General features: G+C 42.2%; 2 protein-coding genes across 4 annotated transcripts in view; one reads left to right on the top strand and one right to left on the bottom strand.

Moving 5' to 3' along the window:
• Positions 1-6,418: 6,418 nt before the first annotated feature.
• LOC141469392 (general transcription factor IIE subunit 1-like) lies at positions 6,419-10,043 on the top strand. The gene is made up of 4 exons (XM_074154905.1): positions 6,419-6,921; positions 8,334-8,535; positions 9,022-9,248; positions 9,652-10,043. The coding sequence occupies exons 1-4, from the start codon at positions 6,474-6,476 to the stop codon at positions 10,041-10,043; spliced, it is 1,269 nt and encodes a 422-aa protein (XP_074011006.1). The 5' UTR covers positions 6,419-6,473.
• Positions 10,044-12,555: 2,512 nt separating this feature from the next.
• Positions 12,556-22,031, bottom strand: part of PCM1 (pericentriolar material 1) — a 39,544-nt gene continuing 30,068 nt past the window's right edge. For 2 of the 3 annotated variants that reach the window (XM_074154835.1, XM_074154833.1), the window contains 8 exons: positions 21,448-21,645; positions 17,348-17,486; positions 16,468-16,616; positions 15,439-15,514; positions 14,176-14,429; positions 13,862-13,954; positions 13,620-13,743; positions 12,556-12,901 (listed from right to left, as the gene is read on the bottom strand). In XM_074154835.1, the coding sequence (XP_074010936.1) occupies positions 12,876-12,901; positions 13,620-13,743; positions 13,862-13,954; positions 14,176-14,429; positions 15,439-15,514; positions 16,468-16,616; positions 17,348-17,486; positions 21,448-21,645 (1,059 nt within the window). In that variant the 3' untranslated portion in view covers positions 12,556-12,875. Of the gene's footprint in view, positions 12,902-13,619; positions 13,744-13,861; positions 13,955-14,175; positions 14,430-15,438; positions 15,515-16,467; positions 16,617-17,347; positions 17,487-19,107; positions 19,168-21,447; positions 21,646-22,031 lie in introns of all 3 variants that reach the window. The other variant, XM_074154832.1, reaches the window with a different exon arrangement.

The raw sequence follows: 22,031 nt of genomic DNA, 5'->3' as shown, positions 1-22,031 counted from the left end.
AAACAGGCAGCCACCGGGCTGTCAACTTGATAATACCGGGCAGCACCTTTGCTACATGGAGGTCTACCTCTGCTGCAGGGAGGTTGACTGTCCTTGTCAAACAGCCCTAGAATCATGGAATGGTTTGGGTTGGAAGGGACTTTAAAGATCATCCAGTTCCAACCCCCCTGCGACAGGCAGGGACACCTCCCACTAGACCAGGTTGCTCAAAGCCCCATCCAGCCTGGCCTTGAACACTTCCAGGGATGGGGCAGCCACAGCTTCTCTGGGCAACCTGTTCCAGTGCCTCACCACCCTCACAGGAAAGAATTTTTGCCTAACATCTAATCTAAATCTCCCCTCTTTCAGTTTAAATCCATTACCCCTCATCCTATGGCTCCACTCCCTGATCAAGAGTCCCTCCCCATCTCTCCTGTAGCCCCTTTAGGGACTGGAAGGGGCTCCAACATCTCCCCGGAGCCTTCTCTTCTCCAGGCTGAACAACCCCAACTCTCTCAGCCTGTCCTCATAGCAGAGGTGCTCCAGCCCTCTGAGCATCTTCATGGCCTCCTCCGGACCTGCTCCAACAGGTCTATGTCCTTCCTGTGCTGAGGACTCCAGAGCTGGATGTAATACTCCATGTGGGCTCTCCCCAGAGAGGAGCAGAGGGGCAGAGTCCCCTCCCTCACCCTGCTGGCCACGCTGCTTTTGATGCAGCGCGGGATGGGGTTGTCCTTCTGAGCTGCCAGCGCACATTGCCGGCTCACGTTGAGCTTCTCATCCACCAACACCCCTAAGTCCTTCTCCTCAGGGCTGCCCTGGTGTGCTCAGCCGCAGCTTGCATGGGTGCTCGTGCTTTCCCCTGTCTGAACGCCGTGCTACCAGCCAGACCGTCACCCTCCTTAATTTATAAAGCTGTTTTGTGTTTTCTTGCGATCCGGATCCACGCCTCCACGCGCAGGCTGAGAACCGCCACAGGAATCACAGCACTGAGGTTACACGCCACTTTCCCTGTTTAAAACGCTCGGGGAGGAAACCCGCGGGGACTGTTCACCGCAAACATTCCCCACAGACTAAACCCAACAGGCACCAGCAGGTCGTCTCGCTGCTTCCTTTGTCTAGCGTAACACGACAGGAAAGGCGCATACCGGAGAACCACGATACGGGATGAGGTACATCCGCTGGATTTCACTTGTGTGAACATTTTAAAGTTGCAGATTTATGCCAATTATACCTCTCAGTTGCGAGTCCTTGCCAAATAGTTTCTTACTTAATGGAACAGAAAAGAGTAGTAGCAGGGTTTTTTCTTTCCCCAGCATAAGGCACGAAACCAAGCCCTGCTACTATAAACCACAAGCAGGAGCAGAGCTAATCTCAGGGGTTTTATTCATAGTCACCCGTTCCCGCAGTTTCTGAACTGCAGCCTCGAAGCTGTGAAGCGTTTTGAAATCTAAATTCTTGCCACAGCTCCTAAAACGGGAGGTTTCTTTTCTGGTTTTGACCGTTTCTCAGAGGCGCTACCTGTTGTAGCGAGGTTTACAGCCGCCGGTCCCGCAGCCTGCCCCGCGCAGACGAGAGAGGCTCCCGCACCCTCGGGGCTCCCCACGGGAAGCTGGAAAGTCGGGAGTCCCAGCAGCAGGGGAGGAAAGCACAGGTCATGCTGCAACACGTACCCAGGAGACCTAAGTCACATCCCTGCAGAGCACCAGCCTCCGCTCTGCATACATTAAAAGACAAGAGACGTGGATTTGAGATGGAACACGATGATTACAAACCTAAGAGAATTCCCAGAATTCTAACCCCAGACTGCACAGTGTCTGGCAACCCGATTTCGCTATTGTTTACAAACACAGCTGTCTGTGTATAAAAGGAAATAACAGCATTCATAACTTTACCTTCTAGAGAAACACAGTCAAAAATTGCTTCTTTTTGAAGATATAAATCACCTGAAAAAAATAACTAAAATAAGTAAAAATGCAAAAACTAGTAAGCATATAAACCCCAGCTTTTTTGTGTTTGCAAGGTTTCCAGGTCGGTTTGGTTATGAAAGCCTCTAAAGACAAATCGTGTAAGTTACCCTATACTAAATATTCGGTTTGCAACAACAACAAAAAAAGAGTTAATTATTATGTTTCTTTTAGTCTCCCAAAGTCACGCTGATGGGAACGCTGATCAGAGATTGCAGTCACTTACGTTTTCAGCCCTTGTAGGTGGATTTCGTTGAGCAATAGGATTTATAACTTTATCATGATGCAACACCAGGCTGGATTCACTCGGTTGCTAATGAAATGGGATTTGGGGACCCTCCTGCTGCAGCTGGGTGGTAATCAGGGCTTATCACTGATAGGTCTAGGAAAAGGCTGGGAAATACTTAAGCTTGTTTTGCAGTGACTTTGAGCTCTTGGGAAAGGAGTGATTCTTCCATGATGCCAGCCTGATGTTTTCTGCCTGTGCAAGAGAGGTAACAATAAGGTTATTTACACTTATTGCCAAATGATACGGTTATATGAAGGCCGACAAAAGATTACTTCAATAAATCTTTCCGGTTTAGTGTCTTTAAAAGCAGGAGATGGATAGTTCGCCTTCTCAGGCAGCTCAAGTAAAATGTTAATTAAGCAACTGGCTTCAGAGGAACCTTGCAGAACTTGCTCTGGATGATGCCTGTTAACTTGAAATTCTGCTTTTGGTAGCTGCCCGCCAACGCAACGAGCAACTCCGTGTGGGTTTCCCAAAGGAAAAAGAGGATCCTAAAGGTAGTTCCTGCTTGTGGGGAAACAAAGCCTTGCGTTCCTCTCCCCTTGATGAAGACTGCAGTGGCTCCACATTAACTATAAGCAGAAGGGCCTCTCGGGCATCTCAGTTACTGAAGAATCTTAAAAATAATTGATGTAATAAGAAGGTAGCCCCTACTTTTGAGAAAACAAGTACTCTAAAAGCAGCTAAAGTTAGAATATAGGCTGTGATTTGGAACATATCTTGTCCATACATGCTGTCAGCTGGGAAAAAGGGGAAAAAAAAAAATCTACCAAGTAGCAAAATACCTGTCTCCTTAATGCAGAGCACAGCTGAGCTGCAGAGCAGGTTCCTGTTTAAAGCCCTTCTCTCTCTGCAGGGAGCTGCTCCTCTTCCTCCTCACCTCCTTCAGGTGTGGGGCCTCAAGCTCCTCTTAGAGGAGAACTGCTGCCGGCAAACTGGAAACTATGCAACAGCTTTTAAAAAATCAGCCATTTTCCTGAACTGCAGGACTTCAGATTGTAAAATGGAAAGGTTTTTCAATGGCCTGGAGAAATACAGCCTCAAATAAACCACTGCAACGTAGAGAAAGCTTCCCCCCAAGTTCTGGTTTTATGTAGTTTTTACTATTAAAACACATACAGTTTTGGTTCTTTTGCAGCTTAAGGGAACACTTACGGAGGGGTTTGTATTTTCTATGAATGTTCTTTATTTGGGGAAAACTCAGCCATTTTTGTAAAAGAAAGCCATTTTCTTTTACATTGAATCAAAGTTTTGCACAGCTAAATTTTCACAGCCAATGGACAGTGGGCTCTATGGATTTCTTGTTGAGAAAAGCTTTTCTTCCAGGATTTATTAATGATATTTACACCAGGTGTGTATGTATGGGGGGGGGGAGGGTTCTGTTGTGCGGGGGTGGTGGGGGTTTTTTGTGGGTGGTTTTTGATTCTGGGGTTTTGGGTTGGGTTTGTTGTTTGTGTTTTTTTTTTTTTCATTTCCCTGAATACTTTACCTGGTTGTAAGACCTGAAGAGCTTTTAACATCAAGGCGCCAGGAAGCACTTGAGCGCAGCCCAGACTTCCCGGCCCTTGAGAGCTGTAGAGATGCGGGTACACAAGGCGAGTCGGGGCTAAGGAGACATCCGGAGAACTGATAGGTCAGCAAACCTCAGGCTTCCAGTTCAGGTCCTGCTCCTTCCTTAACGATGTTATCAACTTATCACGCTCCCTTTGAAATGGTTTCATTCCGTATTTGACTTGGGGTAAGAAAAAAAAACAGTCATGAGACCTGCTCCTGGTGCAAGTCCTTTGAGCGTCAAGGGTTCTGCCCCCATTAGCCAAGGACTGGGTGCAGAAGTGGTTTTGTTCTTTTTTTGAGTAGTCCCACAATCCAAATGGCATCCATATAAAACTGACCCACACAGGGGCCACCTCAGCCCTTTTGGAGATGCTGGCCCAGACTGATGCATGTGACCAGTACTGTATCCCACATGGATGCTGGGGCTGGACCCATCAGACCACAGAAACAGGTGATGGCTGCATTCCTTGGGCTCGTACTGGAGGCTTCGGTGCCTCCGTTCTCTGGGCTACTTGACCATGGTGGAGAAGGACAAGGCTCAGGGCTCTCCAGAGTCTGTTGAGACTCAACGCCACACTCCTGATCTCTAGAGCTGGCTGAGAACACCGTGTGTCGGACATTCCTGCTGAGTATAAGCCACTGCATAGAAACAAATTCTGAATTTGTGAGGCCAGAAAGAGGAAAAACATGAGTCTTTAGCATAAATTAGTGTATTCTTTGGCAGAAGAAGTCTGATGTTTGTCTGTGCTCCAGAAATCTTGTGTCTTATGCTCAAGAGCCCCGGGGTTAAAATGCTGGAGAATCCAGATGTGGGAATCCAGCCCATAGCCCCAGGTCCAGAGCAGTAAATCCAAGCTCTCCTGCACACTGGCAGCTCCTCTGCTGTCCTTGGCTCCTTGGCTGTTCTCAATAGATCATCTCCTCTGCATCCCCTTATCCTACTTCAAGCCTACGCAGCTCTGAGAGCAAGGAGCCCTTGCTGTGGAAAGGAAAACTGGCTGCTGAGCACAGCTGGGGCGTGAACATCGTCAAGTGGCTCAAGGACAACCACTGTGCTCAGGGACTTGTAATCCAGCAGGTCTGCACAGGGTTTTATCTGGCAGAAAAGGCACCGGCAGCTTGAGGCAGCCCATCCATCAAGGAAAGAGATGGAGATGTGATTGCAGTCACAAAGATTTTATTAAACTTCTCTTGTCAGCAGATGGAGTTCCTGACTCTTGACTAGAGGATGTCCCTGCCCCACCAGCGATGCATCTGCATGGGCATGCTCGGACGGTGTGTCATACCCTTGCTGGGGCTTGACTGGCAGCAAGAACAGGATTTAGCTTCTGGGAGACTTGGTTGAACACCAGCTCAAGGTCCTGTGCTTTCCCACCCGGTGAAGGGAATCTTGTCTCTCTAGTCATGCGATGAGCTACGCCAACACATGACAGTCAGGAGCACTGTTCAGTTAGAACTCTTTTGAGGATGAGGGCAAAGGAGAAGTGAAAGAGTAAAACTATAATAATAATAACAAAAAAATTTGCTTCCTCCTCAAGGTTTTTGTGAAAAACATCACAGAAGCACTCTTCTTACAGTCTGAGGAGGACTCCCCAGGGACTGACTGATGTTCCCAAAGCTTCTCTCCTGACTGTGGTTACATTTAACTGTCTTGGAACACAATGGAAGAATTTAGGTTGGCCAGGACCTCTGGAGACTGTCTGGTCCAACCCTTGCTCATGGCACAACTAGTCACAAGGCCAGGTCAGCCAGCTCAGGCTCTTCTCCAGTTGAAGTAGGGAAACTCGACCTGCTCCCTGGGCAGCCTATTCCAGTGTTCCCCAACTCTTCCTGTGGGAAATCCAGCTCAGTGTGGTGCTGGCGCCTTCGGGGTGTTGAGCCTCAGACCAGCAGGCTTACGTTTGGTTTGGGTTACACCAAAGGCAGCGCTTTCCCTCTGAGAGGCAAATTTAGTTACGGCTTGACTACAAGGCTACTGCAGACAGGATTTGTTGGTTTAACCAGCCTTTCTGATGGTCATCTGGAAGCTCTATGTAGTGATATGCAGTTACCTGGGCTTGAGCAAGGTGCCCCTCAGCAGTGGGTGCCAGTGCTGGCCATGCACCATGCCATAACACACCGTCCCACCACAAGCCCACCCTTGGACCCAGTGGCTCCAGCAGCACCATCTGGCTGCACCTCGTATGGTTCCCTGCAAAGCCATCTGGCCAGAGGCTGTGGTATCAACAATACTGTGGGATTTTAACATGCCTCAAAGAAGGGAATTGGGATGTGGCTTTATTGAAACATACCTCAATTTTTTTTCATCTCCCTCCACTCCTTACAAATAAGAAAGAGTTAGGACAGCTGGACTGATGAAAATGAGTTACATTCTAGTTAATGGGAATAGGTTATTGCCAGAAACCTTATTTCTACAGGGGAGAAGAACACTAAGGAGGAAAACGTTCTGCTGCAAGTGTTCCACCGTGATGTAATGTGGTGGAACAAATCTATCGATACCTTGCCTGTCCCCAGATGCTGGTTGGGGATTTTAGATTTACCTGTTCGGTGGGGACTCTTGCAGAAGTGCAGACAGCAGATGACCTGCTCCCTACCTGCCTGCAAGCGCCGAGAAGGGTTCATTGTGGCTCCTCTCCCTTCTCTTTGTTTCACAGCCCTTTTTCCCCACAGCGTTTCGCGTCCTGATGGAAGAGCAAAGCGTTATCACGGAGGTGCCAGCACCCTTAAAGCGCTTGGCCAAATACATAGTGCGTGGTTTTTACGGAGTGGAGTATTCCCTGGCCCTGGATGTGCTGATCCGCTACCCCTGCGTGAAGGAGGATGACTTGCTGCAGCTGCTCAAGTACGAGCGGAAGCAACTGCGCACCGTCCTCAACACCCTCAAGGCGGACAAGCTGGTGAAGCTGCGGATGCGAGTGGAAACGGGGCCCAACGGGAAGAGCACGAGGCACAATTACTACTACATCAACTACAAGGTGCTGGTGGACGTGGTGAAATACAAACTGGATCACATTCGCCGGAAAATCGAGGCGGACGAGCGGGATTCAACCACCAGGTCCTCCTTCAAATGCCCGTCTTGCTCCAGCACTTACACGGACCTGGAAGTCAATCAGCTCTTTGATGTGTTCACAGGTATGTCCCTTATATTGCTTATTTGCCCTTATCTTAAAGAATAGCTCTGACTGCACAAAACTGGCTCCTGGGTGAACTTTGCAATAAGGTTGTATTTGTTTGGATATACCGCTTGTTTGCTGGTGGGCATGGGCCTGGGATGGGAGAAGCTGGGAGGTGAGGGTAGGAGAAAAAGCCGTCTCCGTAGAACAGGCCAAGCAAGAGGAAGAATAATCTTGAATATGTGAGTTGGGGTTGGGCATCAGCTCTCAGGCCTTCAGCTTTGCTGGGAACAAGATGCTTAACCTCGGCTGAGATTACTCAGATCCCAGTCTCACGAGTCCCACTTCCTCATAACGAAATGAGAACATGATACTCCTTTTACCCTGTTTTGAATTAGTTAATCTGTTCCTGTGTTCAGCTCTTCTGAGGGAAGAGTGGGACCAGATGGATAGAGAGCCTTTTGCAGGCACCTACCGCAATCAGCACCATGCAGGAGCGGCAATTAGCATCATTCTGTCCCTCCTCTGCTGGGAACGAGGAAGTTCAGGCTCCTCCCAGGGCACCATGATGCATCCACGGCAGAAGTAGCATCGGGGCTTGCGGGTTTCTCTTCTCTGGAATCAAAATAACCAAATACAGAGCATTCTTTCAAAATGGGTTGAAATGCCATCATATTGTAACACGTGACAGTGCAGGCGCGGTGTTAACGTCTGGGTCACGGTACCTGGAACGGAGGCCAGAGCCAGGGAGGGTGAACTCTGCTCCGTGTGACCAACTTCAAAGGTCAGAGGTGAAGTTGGTGTGATGTCACTTACCAAAATCACCCCTGTGTTCTAAATGGAGGGACTCTGGCAAGTTACTGAAATGCAAACGTCGAGGCTGCTGACAGATTTTAACAGAATAGGCTTTAATTCTATATTTATGTTATAAGCAAAAAAAAAAAAATATCATGTTTTTAGCATTTGTTGTGACTCTAAATGAGTCTCTTTGAGCTTTAGAATTCCTAACAGCTAAAACCAGATGCTACTTATCCTCACAAATGTCTTTTCTTACGTTACAAACTGTGAAAAAGATGAGATCGGAGAAGAAAAAAATAATAAACCTTACTACCTGATGGCACTCCATCTTAATTCCCCCCCTCCCCCCCAATATAGATATTTCTGTCTTGCATGGCAAGTGTGTGAATATCTGTCCTCCTAACAAGAAATAAAATAAATAAAAACAAACCCAAGAGAACAAAAACATCCCCCTCCTCACCCCCTGACTTGCCTGTATTAGTTCGGTTCCCCTTGTTGTTGTGAACAATTGGATAAAGTCCAGCGCAGTGAGAACATCTGGGTGATTGTCCAGGCTGTGGATTTCTTGACAAGGTGCTGCTCATCTCCTGCATCCTTTGAATGTGAGAATTTCCGCTCTGGGTAACGTTGCAGAGACTTTCCGCTGCACCTACTGCAACACTGAGGTAGAGGAAGATGCCTCAGCCCTTCCCAAGAGGGACGCTCGGACCATGGTGGCAAAATTCAACGAGCAGATCGAGCCCGTCTTCATGCTGCTGCGGGAGGTCGAGGACGTGGTTCTGCCGTACGACCTGCTGGAGCCCCCGCCAACAGAAATACCTGAATTATCAGAAAGGTATAAACACAACCCTAGGGCTTCTCATCAACACAAAACCCCCCAACAGCCTTCCAGTTGTAAAATCTTTGAAATGCAACCTACTTTCCACTCCATTCTGCTTTGTTCGGTGCTGTCAGCTGCTCGATGAAGAAGTCTGTAATATTCAAGGCATTCTAAATTACTGTTATGCTTTTATAGTTTTAATTTTGCTGCATTTTTGGTTTTAAGGAGTAATTTTACAGACTTCTCCTTTGGCTAATATGTTCTTCCTGGGAGAACATAATGATTCTGTATGAGTGTGCTCCATCCAGGGAAGAGACCATGCCAAAACCAGTTATCTCTGGGATGAGGTGATGGGAATGCAAATTGTTTTAATACAGAGCACTCGTTAAAGCCAGTCTGCTGACAAAACAGGCTTTTTGGGGGTCTTTTTTGACTGGGAATTGGAGGGAAGGGTGTCTTGCCTGTATTTAACCTGTCCAAAACGGGTGGCGTTTCATTCAGCTTTGATCAGAAGGCGGGCTCCAGCGTGCTGGAATCTTGCAGTCGACCTGAAAAATGGGCTACCAGAAGTTCCTCTTTCGGCAATATGTACACCCAAAACTTGGTCATTGACGTCCAAGACTCTGAGCCCAAGAAGAAAACGAGAGAGAAAGCAACTAAAGAGCAACCCATCTGGATGTCAGAGAGCACCGTGGAAGGAGCAACAACAGTCACCAGCGACAGCGTCGGTAAGTTTTAAGCATTATCAATTACTTAAGTTCAGCTTTCAGCAAATACTTAAATACAGCTTTCCTATCAAAAATGTAGTGAGCTTGGCTTAGAATGTAGAGTAATGCTTCAATTCTGCACCAGCGGCAATCAGATCTTAGTTTCTAAAAACTAGTCTTTAGGCTGATTTAGGTAGTATTCCCAAAGCCAAGAGGTCGGGTACCAGGTCCTGAAATTTCTGGCTGTACCTGTGCACTGTAACCGTACAGTGGTAATATTTAAAGCTCTTGGAACCATCTGCAGTTTCAGGAGAATTCTAAAGTGTGGGTAAAATAAGATCCAGAGTAGAAAAAACAGTGTACGGAGGACGCCTGTGGTAACTGTCAACTACTGACACCTCTAACACTTAGTGCTGTGTATTAGGAGTAAAGGCTTCTGAAGAAACTGAAGAAAGCGTTAAAGAAACCGTCACCGATAACGAAATCATCAAGACTCTTCTGATCCACGAATCCAAGTCATCGTCCAGCACAGACCAGGCTCCTGTCACCAAAAGCGACCTCCCCGCCTTGGGCAGTGACAGCAGCGAGTCTGAAGAAGACCCCAAGCGCTCAAGAGGAGCAGGAGCGAAAGCAGGAGGCAGCAGCTCCGACCAAGAGGAACAGGAGACACAAGGCCCAATGTTGATGGTGGCCGGTCAGCTGCGGTCATATGGCGAAGTCAGCGAAAACCCAGAGCTTGTGTCCCTCATGACAAACGAAGAGAGAGAAGCTTATATAAAAGTTGGGCAAGAAATGTTCCAGTCGGTCTTTGAATGAATACTCCATGAATATCAAACCTGTAGGGAATGGGTGAAGGCTTCTCTTGAAATAAGAGTGTCTTACAGTTTAATTTATGTTCTTCAAAGTTTACCAGTGAAGGGTTAAGTTTTGTTTGAACTCCTTGTTGTTACATAAGGTAGCAATCCTGTAGAAATAACTACAGTTCAAAACACTAGCGTTGCAGCAAAAGCAACCCAAAGTTACGATGGGTTTTTCTGTTGTCTTAATGCTTAGGTTTTGTGGATGCTGTAATTAGTTTTGGAGCATGAATCATTTTGGGATACAATGGGGTGTGATGAAAATAAAAGTTTCAAAAGCACCGTTGCAATCTATTGGAAGAAATCAATGACTCCACCTCCCTCCCAGAAGTAGCAGACACTTCCAGTACTGAAAATGAACAGAAGCCCAACAGGGCTTGGTTTCACTCTGTACCTTGTGTTCTGTTGTTTGTCAGGTCATTTGCTGCACAACAGTTAACAGGTGGGTGTTATACAGGGGACGAGCTGTCACTAAACTGTGTCAGCTACAGAAGAAAACCAGCTCTGGCCTCTTAACTTCCATCTCAAAAAAATCATTGTACTCATTGCTCCCCAGAGCCGTCTCTGAAGTCACGAACTGTGCAATGGATACTGGACAGTGAAATGTGGCACAGATTAGTAAGGAAGCAAGCCATGGATCAACCAGAAGACTCTGCTGCTCATCTCTCCTACACACACTCTCCTATAATTTTTTTAAGCAAAACCTTCTCTACTACCACTGAAAAACACATTCTACTTGAACTGAACTACATATGCATAGAAGGACTCACATCAGAATGTAAGAGAGCACTTAACTTCTTCAGCAATTCCATTATTTGTGCCCCTGTAGTCAACTTCCATTATCCAATGCTCACAGGAGGTTCCCTCAATGTCAGGAAACACTTTTTGACTGTGTGACTGAGCACTGGCACAGGTTCCCTAAAGTCCTTGTAGAGTCTCCATCCTTGGAGGTACTCAAAAGCCACCTGGGCATAGCCCTGGGCAACCGGTTCTGCATGGCCCTGCTGTAGCAGGGGGGTTGGACAAGATGACCTCCAGAGGTCCCTGCCAACCTCAACCACCCTATGAAGAAAGGGTAGAGAGAACGCATGACCAAAGAAACACCATTTCAGGGCAAGAATTCAGGAAAGGTATGTGCTCATGCTATTTCATGAGCTTTAGAGTTTAATGATTTACTAAATAAGCTAGATTTCTCTCAAATATGCACAAATATTCTTCTTATTCTTTATGGAAATATAGTCTTAAATTTACTGAATGATTCTTGTGCCAAGTTAGTGATTAAAAGCTTTGTTTCACTTTCACAGGTTTGCCTTTGGCACAACATATTTCTTCTGTCCTCAAAATTGTCAAGTTTTTCCTGCATACAGTATCCCCATGAGTTTAAAGCCTGCGCAGTAACTAAGACACGTTCAAACCTTTTATTATACTTCCCTCTTTGGAGATTAAAGGTTATGTGATTGTAATCTGCCATTTCAAAATTCACTCCTAAAACCTGGAGCCACTCGGAACAAACAAACAAAAAAAAAGAAATCACAGAAGAATCTCACTCATTTTATTCAAACTTCAGGCATATTTTGGCTTCACTGGCACTAGCCTGTCTCCCACAGCACAGAGCCCTGTTATTACACTAACCTCAAAGGAAGACAGGCCTGAATTCAAGGTGACGGTTGCATTTGAACTGCTTTGGGAAAAGCCTTCTGCTTGCTTAAGGTAAGCAGGATCTCTCTAATGCAGTGGATCTGCTGAATAAGCTATTTCCAGCTTGATTTTACAACTTACTGTTATTTCCAACTCTGATCTGAAAAAAGCAAGGAAATTTTTGTTCTGGTTCAAGCTTTCTCATCTACTTTTCTGCAGTCCTAATTCCGCCTTTGCCATGAGACTTCATCAGGCGCTGATTTTAACTGTTGTATTTAAATATTAACTTTAATCGTATTTTCCTACATTTCTTCCTTCCTACGTGAAAACCCTTTACAAAGTCAAATACTTTAGGAACAAGTCCTACAGGCTTTCAACTGCAGCAATTTGAAGTGTTACATGTGAAAGGATACGCACGTTTTCAGACAGGTTTATCCCTTTGCATACTGAAAGCGCAAGGCAGAAAATGCAGTAAAACACAGATGGTTTCTGCAGTTAACTACAAAAAAAAGGGAATTTACTTCATCTTGGATAAATGTGCTGCTAGGAATTAATTCCACAGGCCAAGAAGAGGAAGTTTTGTTTTCTTTTTATACAGACTTAGGCTACAAAGGCAATATGTAGGTGTGTACTGTGTCTACACCTCATAGAAGGTGTAGACACCTTTGCAGAAGTTGGAAAAGAAGAAACAAGAATTTCTTGTCCCAGAAAAGTCCGCAGTGTTTCTCTAAAGAGGAGTAACAAACCACTACAAACACGCCAACGCCTCAAGCCACTTAGCTTCCAACAGCAAACTCTGCACTCTGTTTTGTTAAGGCAGAGGAAAATTTTTCAAAAGACAAATTTACAGACAAGTCCAACTTTATTTAAAACTACCATTTGGAACAATTTTAAAATTACTAAACAAGTCACAATAAAAAATAAAAAAAGATTAAGACGGAAAAAGAACAGTGCAGCAAAACTGAATAGAAGAGGATTCAGCTCCAGCTGTCCCAGCTGCCCCAGGCGGAAGTTAGCATACCTATGCCTAAGAGGCAGTGTGTCCAAAATTTTACATTTTTATACACTTCCAGAATTCTGGGAAATTAGTGCTGATCTTCCATACGCTTTTGTATACATGGAGTCTATAAATGCAGGTATCTTCAGGTTATTCTTATGCGCTCTGAGCTCCAAAAGTTTCTGTAAAAGAATACATTCATTACTGTCTGTCAGCGACAAGGCAAACGCAGCTCTTGATCACATTTCAACTCCTTCTAAGCATCACAATATCAACATTTAAAAAAGAAAAAGTTTCTTTGACCTGCATTACCATTAAGTTCTTGTAGCTGCATAAATACTGTTTCATGACAGAGACAAACGTTTATTGCTGTCATACACACTGGAATTTTATTATACCTCATTGTGTGCTTCATATAAAAAAATAATTTTCTTTTCCCTGAAGAGATTATTTCACTGTTCTGAAAAGTCTCTTGAACTTTTCTATTACAAAAACAGTGAGCAGTCTGACAGCAAATCATATTGAGTGTTATTAAATCAGATAATAACAATTAGAATTTGTAATATTTTTAAACCCAAGCTTGTATTACAAGGAACAAAACTACTATTCCATTTTAATAAGTTTCAAAAACATTAAATTATAACATGCATTTTAAATATGGTAAGTTTTATTGCTTTATTAGCCACAAAATCTAACCAGAAGTATATAGAAGGAACATGGAAGGCAAAATCCCTTCATATCAATATATCATTTTCAAATGCATGATAACAAAAAAGCATCATCTTCTTTCAGCACTACGATAACTGCTTACTTCAATCAGCGGTAACAAGATATTTAAATTCTAGGCCACTGCCAAGCGTTTCCCGTGTAGGTGTAAAGGATTTAGAAAATCATCTTTACCAGGTTCTTTCAGAGTTTGGGCATCTCCTACTAATTCTTGATCTTGAGCTCCACCTCCATCCAGTAATTCATCAGACAAACTGTTGGTTTGAGCCTCCGTTGCCATTTTCTTCATTAAATCTGCCTTTGTAACAGATAAAGCAAAACTTAAAATTCCAGATAATTATCTAGACAGCAGTAAAAGTTAAGACATTTAGGGTGTGCACTTCTAAACAACCACCCCACAATCAATAGAAAAATACCTCTGAATACACTGCAAGTTTCAGGGGCAAGTCTTCAACTTTCACAAAATCATCTTCATCAGATTTTTGACTGACATTCCCAGAACCAGCTTCCTGTTAAGAAAAAATAGTGATGTTTCAGAGAATAGGGCTACTTTGTTTTATTTTCACTCCAAAACTAGATTTTTGACTAGTGTAATAGAGTTAATCAAAAAGCAGTGCCCATATTGAATTTGCAAATGACAACTGAACAAGACTGGAAAATTAGAAGTAACACTGAAATAGAAAAAAGCTTCTATTTTCTCTTGGATGTCTCTTCTCTGAAATATACGTACAAATTCATTCACCAACACAGGTGACTCTGTATCAGGGCTGCCGGCCATGGAGCTGTCAGAACTTGCAGCAGATGATTTGTTTCCTACACACGTTGTATCCAGCGTTTGAGTTTCCTTTCCTGGTGAAGATGAACTCGATTCTTCTGTTTTCATACTGGTTGTTATACAGGATTCCGGGGTATGGACTGTTAAAGGTGGCGTATTCTCCATGACATTGAGATAATGAGGCAAAATTGGAGCCACATCTTGTTCACCTAAAATCACAAAACTACATTTTAACTAGGCAGAGATAATAAAAGATTCTGAGCATACGAAAATCCCAGATTATTATTACTTTTAAAAAAAATTATTATTCAAAGCTACAAATGAGAAAGTGAATTAGTCTGACATAAAACATCAGTTACTAATACTCTCATACGCTGAAGTATCAGCAAGTATCACAAGACAGTATCTGACTTAAAAACTTCTGAATTGATACAGCTTTAAAAAAAAAAAAAAAACAACCCAAAAAACCCCCCAAAAAAACAATCCCCAAACCAAACCAACTAAAACCCAACATCCAGAAATATATGACTTTATGCCTTAAATGAATATTTTACAGTAAGAGATATAATACAAAACAATAAATTCCTTAGCATTTTGCCACATTCTTGTGGCAACACAGAATCTACTCAAATACTGCTTTAGTCTACGAAAAAAAGACCAAGAACAAAACCAGTATTTGCAACAGAAAAACACAAGAAAAGGAGGTAGCAACAGTTAGATTATAAGTAAGATTCATACCACATGGTAGCATTTCTGTCTTTTGGCAGAAAATGATTTCTTGGTTCTTAAATCAGTTACAAGGCAGAATATAATCTTCTCACAGAAAAATATAAAGCGATTTCAATTGCTAGGAAATGGTAGTAGCAGAAAAGGCAAGTACTAGACAAATCTAAACATCCAAATATTGGAACAGACAAATTAACTCTGCTACAGTTGTGTGCTAAAGGCTGCAACAATCAACTGAAATTCACACTATTGTCAAGCAGCAAAACCACATTTATTTCTTTCTAAAAGGTTTGCTGTGTCTGTATCAACACAGATATTTCTAGTCAACTTTTACAGTTCCATGAAGAAAACCCAGCCCAGTAAACTGTTGCAACACTGATGTTCTTTCTCTTACTTATATATATATCTCACAGGCACTGTCCAAGATAATTCTCACAATACACAAACTCATACAGAAGTGTTAGTTTCTCAGTTACTGTGTACTCGGCTTACCTTTAACATTAACAGACTCTTGTTCTGATGACAAGATCTCACTGCTTTTTGTCTTACTCAGCTCTTGGTTTGAAGTCTATTGAGGAAGATGAAAACAAGTTAGAACAAATTCAACTAATCAGCTTCGTAGCTTATTGGCTAATTTATTCTTCCCTGCTAACTAGAAACACACTGTACACTTGCTCCATGCCTTTGTCTTTCAACTAGTTTGAAATAAAGATAGCAAGTTCTACTCTGCTCTTCAGCTGGTCAACCACCGTTTAAGAAACTATTAACACCAATATGTGTGTTTTATCTAAGAATTTAATTTTATTTTCAGTATAGTAGTTCCCAGGTTTCAGTTCCACTGAAAAAGATCTTTTGTTTTAGCCTTGAAAGTAAAATGTTCCAGTTACATCCTTGCCTAAATGTTAGTAGCTCTTGAGTAAACCGAAGTTTCAAAAGACTCAGAAGTCAATCTTATTTACTGAAATGTAAAGAATTGACATGTCTCCAGAACCAGGTCACACACATCCAAATGTTCTGAAAGAAACTAACAGTGAAATGACAATAGAAAAGCCAATAACATTTCACCATTGTTCTAGAAAAATGTATTACACAATGAAGAGGAAAGAGAAAGGCAGAGTCATGCTACAATACAAGAGTCAATGGCTTCTGCATAGGAAAGCCCAATTAGAACTTAATGTTAGCAAACAGAGGAAGAACCAGTAAACAATTTAAAACTTGATGCTTTTTTTAAAAGTTAACCTTTTCTACTGCAGCTTAACATTCTCTCTCTCTGAAAGCAAATTTAAACAGTAATTTCGTGTGCATTCATCCATCAGTTCTGGCATCAGCCACACCAATAATAAATTCAGGTGGGGAATGAGCAGTAGATATTTCGCATGTAGCAGCTATGGCTTTCATGTGATTCCTTATATCATTCTTTTACTTTTGTTAGTATGAGAACAGTGCAACAAGAAAAACCAGTGTTACATACAGAGATTTGTCTGAAAATAGGTTTGCTCTGTGTTCACAACTCTGGTGTACCTGTTCATTTTCAGTTGTTGTTTCACTGCTGGCTTGTAGTGATGTCTGCACATCAACAGGCCCTTCCTCAAAGTCTATTTCTTCATCTTCGTTCTCATCTTCTCCACTGCCATAGTTAGTCAGGGCTTGGGTTTCTGCTTTTGATAAACCTGAAAGCAAATCAACGTAAAACAATCTCCATATTGGATTAACATATTGACAGAGCAAAAGTCAGGCAACAAAATCCAAATTCCTTTGGGGAATTTACTGCAACAATCAGTTATAACTCATACTTGAAAACACTCTTCTAAATTAAGGTTCAATGATGACTTTCTTGAAAAGATCCATATGCTCCACATAAGCTCGATTACCAACACACACCACTGAGTTGGTGTGAAGTATCTAAGTTACTAAACAAGCTAGTGTGAAGAATGTAAATATAAGGGAAACAAAGCCATGAGTAGTTGGTGTAAGACAACAAACAGGACCAAAAAATTTATTAAAAATATGCAAGCTTAAAGAAAAGCACATTCAAAAACCATCATTTAAATGCAAAACTGCAAAAAATTTCAGCAGCTTTCACATCCTTCAGGTTACAGGTTGAGAAACTTTAAGTTTAGCTGAGACAGGATGTGTAACTTAAGCAGTGAATCAGATTCCAACATGTGTTTCTACAGATCTACTGGTTACAAAGAACAAAAGCTCCTCTAACTGGAATGTTTAACCCTTGACACGACACTAATAAACAGAGTACTGGAAAACTTCCACTAGAAAAGACACAACTAGAAAATCTGTGAGGTAAGGTGAAGTACAGAAGTACTTCATGCAAATCCTGATGTAAAATTAGTTGGTCAAAACTTACACTGAAAACATTGAATAATGAGCTACAAAAACCACTTACTTATTGCCACGGGACCGCTTTCGCTTTCCTCATCTTCTTCTTGATCAGACGCATCAGATCTAATACTTTCAGGAACCGCGTTACCACTGTACATTTCCAAGTCCTGTACCGGTTTAACGGTTTCAGTCTCATCCTTGTCCTAGGAAAACAAGGCATCCTGTGTCATTCCATGTTTGTTTGTCTAAAGATTAAATTATGGTTTCTACATCAAAGAGTCATCATTGATTCTCAAAACTGAAAATCTACAGACTAAAAAACTAATGTTTAAGTAGTCCTTAAGGACTTGAAATAAATACTGCAAAGCTACTCCTGAAGCAGAGCATCAGAATCTACTAGAAGAGACCGTGCACTGTTCAGACACAGCCATCAAGGGCATCGTAACTCAGTATTTCATTATCTGGAAAGGTTCACACTGATCAGCATGTTAGCTAAAAACATTTCTTTAAATTAGATTTGTCACTGTCAGGAGGAAGACAGACACACTTGCGTTATTACCTTCTAGTGACTTCCCTGCCTCTCCTAAATGACCTCTAGTAAAAAATTAGGCATATTCCTAACTGCTGCTTCTCATTTCTTTGGCAATGGCTACTCAGCAGTTCCTCGACTGAATGATTTGCTGAACACCTTGAGTGAGAGAATTCTGCTCAGTCTATACAAACCCCAATTAAAGCCCTGAGTTTGGCTCCAAATCTTGAAAGGACTCTTCTCCACTATGGCAACCATAAGAAGTGACATAGAGATTCCCACTTTCACTTCCAAAGCAGTGTGACAGAACACAATCATTTCTTAGTGGTTTTCAAAACAAATTTAAAGAGAAAAGGGAGACGTTTTGGGCCCTAATATTTAATACTCAGAGCACACACAGACTTGGACTCTGAAGACCTCAAGTACCATTTGTCCCAACTCAGAATATCTGCCTTCTACTGAAAAGTAAAACAACTCATTCTGTATCATTAAAAAAGAAAATATTAATTGCTAAAAATAATTAAACACTGTCTCCATTTACTGGCCTTGTCACTTAATTCTTCAAGGAATGACTACATTCTGAGTGAGAATACAGGCAACAGCCCCAGACCAAATCCCACAGTAAACACCTTCAGAACAGGTCTGTCTTCTTTAAAATACAGAAAATGAATACTGAAAGGAAAAACAAGATCCTATCCTAAAGCTGCTCATCAAGTACCACAAATTATTCTATTTCACTTGCGTAGCATTCAACATAAACTTTGCTCTTCTTAGACTTTCAAATTGTCAGCCCTAAAGCAAAGCTCATGCCACATAAAGGTCACCAACAATAAATAAAAGCATCTTTAATACTCTTTGTTGATCTGAGTGCACTTCTTGAAAGGTAACAAGATAATATTTTATAAGAAATGCATCGAACAGTGTTTATCTGGTAATGGCTCAGCAGCAGAAACAGGAATAAAACCCAGAGCAACCAGGGAGCTGGTATCCATGTCATGTTTACTGAATGCATGTAATAATAAAGACTTATTGATGAAGGCAGATTTTTCTGGTAGTCCTTTTCCAGACCATCAACTCAAATTAAAAAAGGGAATTTATCATTTACCTTGTTACTTTGATCAAGTAAATCACTGAAAGTAACAGAAAGGAGATAAAACCCATGATGTTTAATAAATTTACAAACACTGGGAAATGGGCTACTTATGGACAGTGGATTTATATGACAGAAAACAGAAAGACTAAGTGATCTGTGAAATTATCTGAGGAATAAAGACAGTTGAGAAGCATAAACATACTTTGTCCTCATCGGCATCTTCAGCAGATGAACAAACATCCACCTGGAGACCTTTTTTTGCCTAGAAGAAACACAAACTGTCTTCAATTCTAAACTGAAATGATTTTGAAATACTGATCCAAACTAAGGCTTCATGAAAGCCTGGCAGAAAGGCCAATCTTACAAGAACCGCTATCTCAAAATGGCAACAAGTCACGGGGACTTCTACACTAGGAGAGATGTTTACATAGATGTCTTCAAAATTTTAGAGTTTTTAGAGTTGCGAGATATTACCAAAAATTGTGTTGGCTCTTTTTATTAAAACAATTATGTTTACATGGGATAATTCTCCAGTCTGGGGTTAAATCAGATTTAACATATAGATTTAGACAGGCCAGCTCCGGTCAAGACAGAGTTGTGCTTGTCAGTGAGAAATCTAAAACCAGTCAGTTTACTGGACTCAAGGCAGCCACAAAATCAAGCAAGACGAGATGTGTCCACATCAGGATCCCAGACTGGAAAGCTGTGAGAAGACCACATAGAGATAATTGTGTGAGTCTGTCCAAAGTAACCAGGACCTACCAGTTCTGGCTCTGTTGAGTCTGAACTGCTGCCACAGCAACAAGGCAAACATTGACCTTAACTCTCTGTCTTCCAGAAGAGAAGAAATGCTAGATGTAAGTTGGCTGCGTGCACTCTCATAGCAGTCTATGAACTATGTAACAAAGACCCAATGAGCAACTTCAGATAAAATAAGAGGTCACATCCAAATCATTCTGGATTCAGAGTGTTTCTCCAGTCTCTTTCCAAGACACTCCACAGTCTCTCACACACTAGCCATAATACTGGTATATCTAAGTTCAACTATCTTGAATAGCTGATGATATGCTTAAAACTACTTAAAGGACTTTATGACAGATTCACAAAATACCTTCCACTGATCTTTTTAAATGAGTTGAAGTTTGCTTTGGTATTTATGTTTCTGAAAGAAAGATGAAAGGACACTGAAGTCATAACTATACTAAGCAAGAAGAAACATTGAGGTAGTTACCTGTCCCATTTAAGTATATGAACATGATCTGGTTTAGTGTTTGTTTTGTAAATAGTTCATGTTACTAAATAAAGCTATGTTCCTCAAACCTGCAATACTGACATTGAAAATGGTGACGCAATGTCTTTAATAACGTAAATGATGCAAAAACCAACCCAAACTCTAACTTTGTTAGAGCAGAATACATACTACAGTCTCAAATATTTCTGAAAAGTTTTTATATATTTTACACTTTAAGTCTAGAAAGTGATACTTTCTACACATGCCAACAACCCAACTATTTGATGACTTCATAGGACTTATTCAGCTTTGGTGAAGATGGTGCTTGACTAAGCTACTGCAAAGAAAGCTGTAGGCATAACAGGAGAGATGATGAACTGGAACCACCACTTGTCAAAATACTTAGCTTGGATAGAGTTAATTTTCTTCATAGTGGCTGGTACGGGGCTATGGTTTGGATTTGTGCTGAAAACAGTGTTGATAACACAGGGATGTGTCAGCTATTGCTGAGCAGGGCTTACACAGCATCAAGGCCTTTTCTGCTCCTGACACCGCCCCACCAGCGAGTGGGCTGGGGGGGCACAAGAACTTGGGAGGGGACACAGCCAGGACAGCTGACCCCAACGATATTCCATGCCATGTGACTTTGTGCTCAGTGTATAAAGTTGAGGGAGGAAGACGGAAGGGTGATGGCATTTGTCTTCCCAAGTCACCATTACACGTGATGGAGCCCAGCTTTCCTGGAGATGGCTGAACACCTGCCTGTCCACGAGAAGTAGAGAATGAATTCCTTGTTTTGCTTTGCTTGTGCACACAGTTTACCTGTTAAACTGTCTTTATCTCAACCCACGAGTCTTCCCTCTCCTCCAATTCTCTCCCCCATCCCACCAGTGGGGAGTGAGCCAGTGGCTGCGTGGGGCTCAGCTGCCTAGTTGGGTTAAACCACAGCAACTCCTCAGAGGCTCCAGATGTTAATACTATTTCAAGACTTGACTATTCCTTACTATGTGCACATATAACCATTAAACCACATTTTCTCTGAATTACCAACAACAATTGGTCTATGCAACAACAAAAACTCTATGCAACTCGATACCTTTAACAGACACTCATCTGTAATACAGGACATCTCCCTTACTGATGAAAAATAGTTCATGCTTCTAACACAAGCACTACTGTGACTACACAGCCCTAATTTGTAAAAAGACATATACACAACTCATGAACTAAGGTACTCAAAGTAGTTTAGGAAATACAGATACTCAGGAAACTCAGAAAAGCTACATTTTTCAAAAATATAATAAAACAAACCTCCTTAGTGTAAGACTGTATCACTTCAGTAGTTTCTATTTTTCTTTTACATCTCTGCTTTACAGAAATGCTGTTGTTGTCCAAGTCTTGCATGAGTTTAAAAAAGGCCAATTCATTAAATAACACTTCAGAGATCTCCACAAGAAGATCTTCCCCACAATCTTTCAGTTTTCTACCAGCAAATTTTGCCAGTGAATCCTGTGAAGAGAAATAATTCTTCAGTTTTTGAAACAGGCTTTCAAACTTCAAAGACTAAGTACTTGTCATGTTCCCAATAACTCAGTATTACTTAGGTATATATTAGCTCATACTTTTTAAAAGATATGGTTTAACATCTTAGATTTTAAGTAGAGTCTCTAGTCACATAACAGAACTTATCAAGTTACTGATTAAAACTCTATACTGAGAGAGAGAGGGAGGGAAAGGGAGAGAGAGAAAGGGAGAGAGAGAAAGGGAGAGAGAGAAAGGGAGAGAGAGAAAGGGAGAGAGAGAAAGGGAGAGAGAGAAAGGGAGAGAGAGAAAGGGAGAGAGAGAAAGGGAGAGAGAGAAAGGGAGAGAGAGAAAGGGAGAGAGAGAAAGGGAGA

The sequence above is a fragment of the Numenius arquata genome, chromosome 10 (genome assembly GCF_964106895.1).
Source record: "Numenius arquata chromosome 10, bNumArq3.hap1.1, whole genome shotgun sequence".
Classification (NCBI taxonomy): domain Eukaryota; kingdom Metazoa; phylum Chordata; class Aves; order Charadriiformes; family Scolopacidae; genus Numenius; species Numenius arquata.
Note: the sequence above shows the minus strand (reverse complement) of the source record. Positions and strands in the feature narration are given on the sequence as shown.

What these genes read in the sequence shown, in the direction of transcription:
- LOC141469392 (XM_074154905.1), top strand. Translation starts at nt 6,474, where the DNA reads ATGGAAGAGCAAAGCGTTATCACGGAGGTGCCAGCACCCTTAAAGCGC. An exon ending in GCTCTTTGATGTGTTCACAG is followed by an intron (nt 6,922 to 8,333) that starts GTATGTCCCTTA and finishes GTAACGTTGCAG; the next exon opens with AGACTTTCCGCTGCACCTAC. An exon ending in AGTCACCAGCGACAGCGTCG is followed by an intron (nt 9,249 to 9,651) that starts GTAAGTTTTAAG and finishes GCTGTGTATTAG; the next exon opens with GAGTAAAGGCTTCTGAAGAA.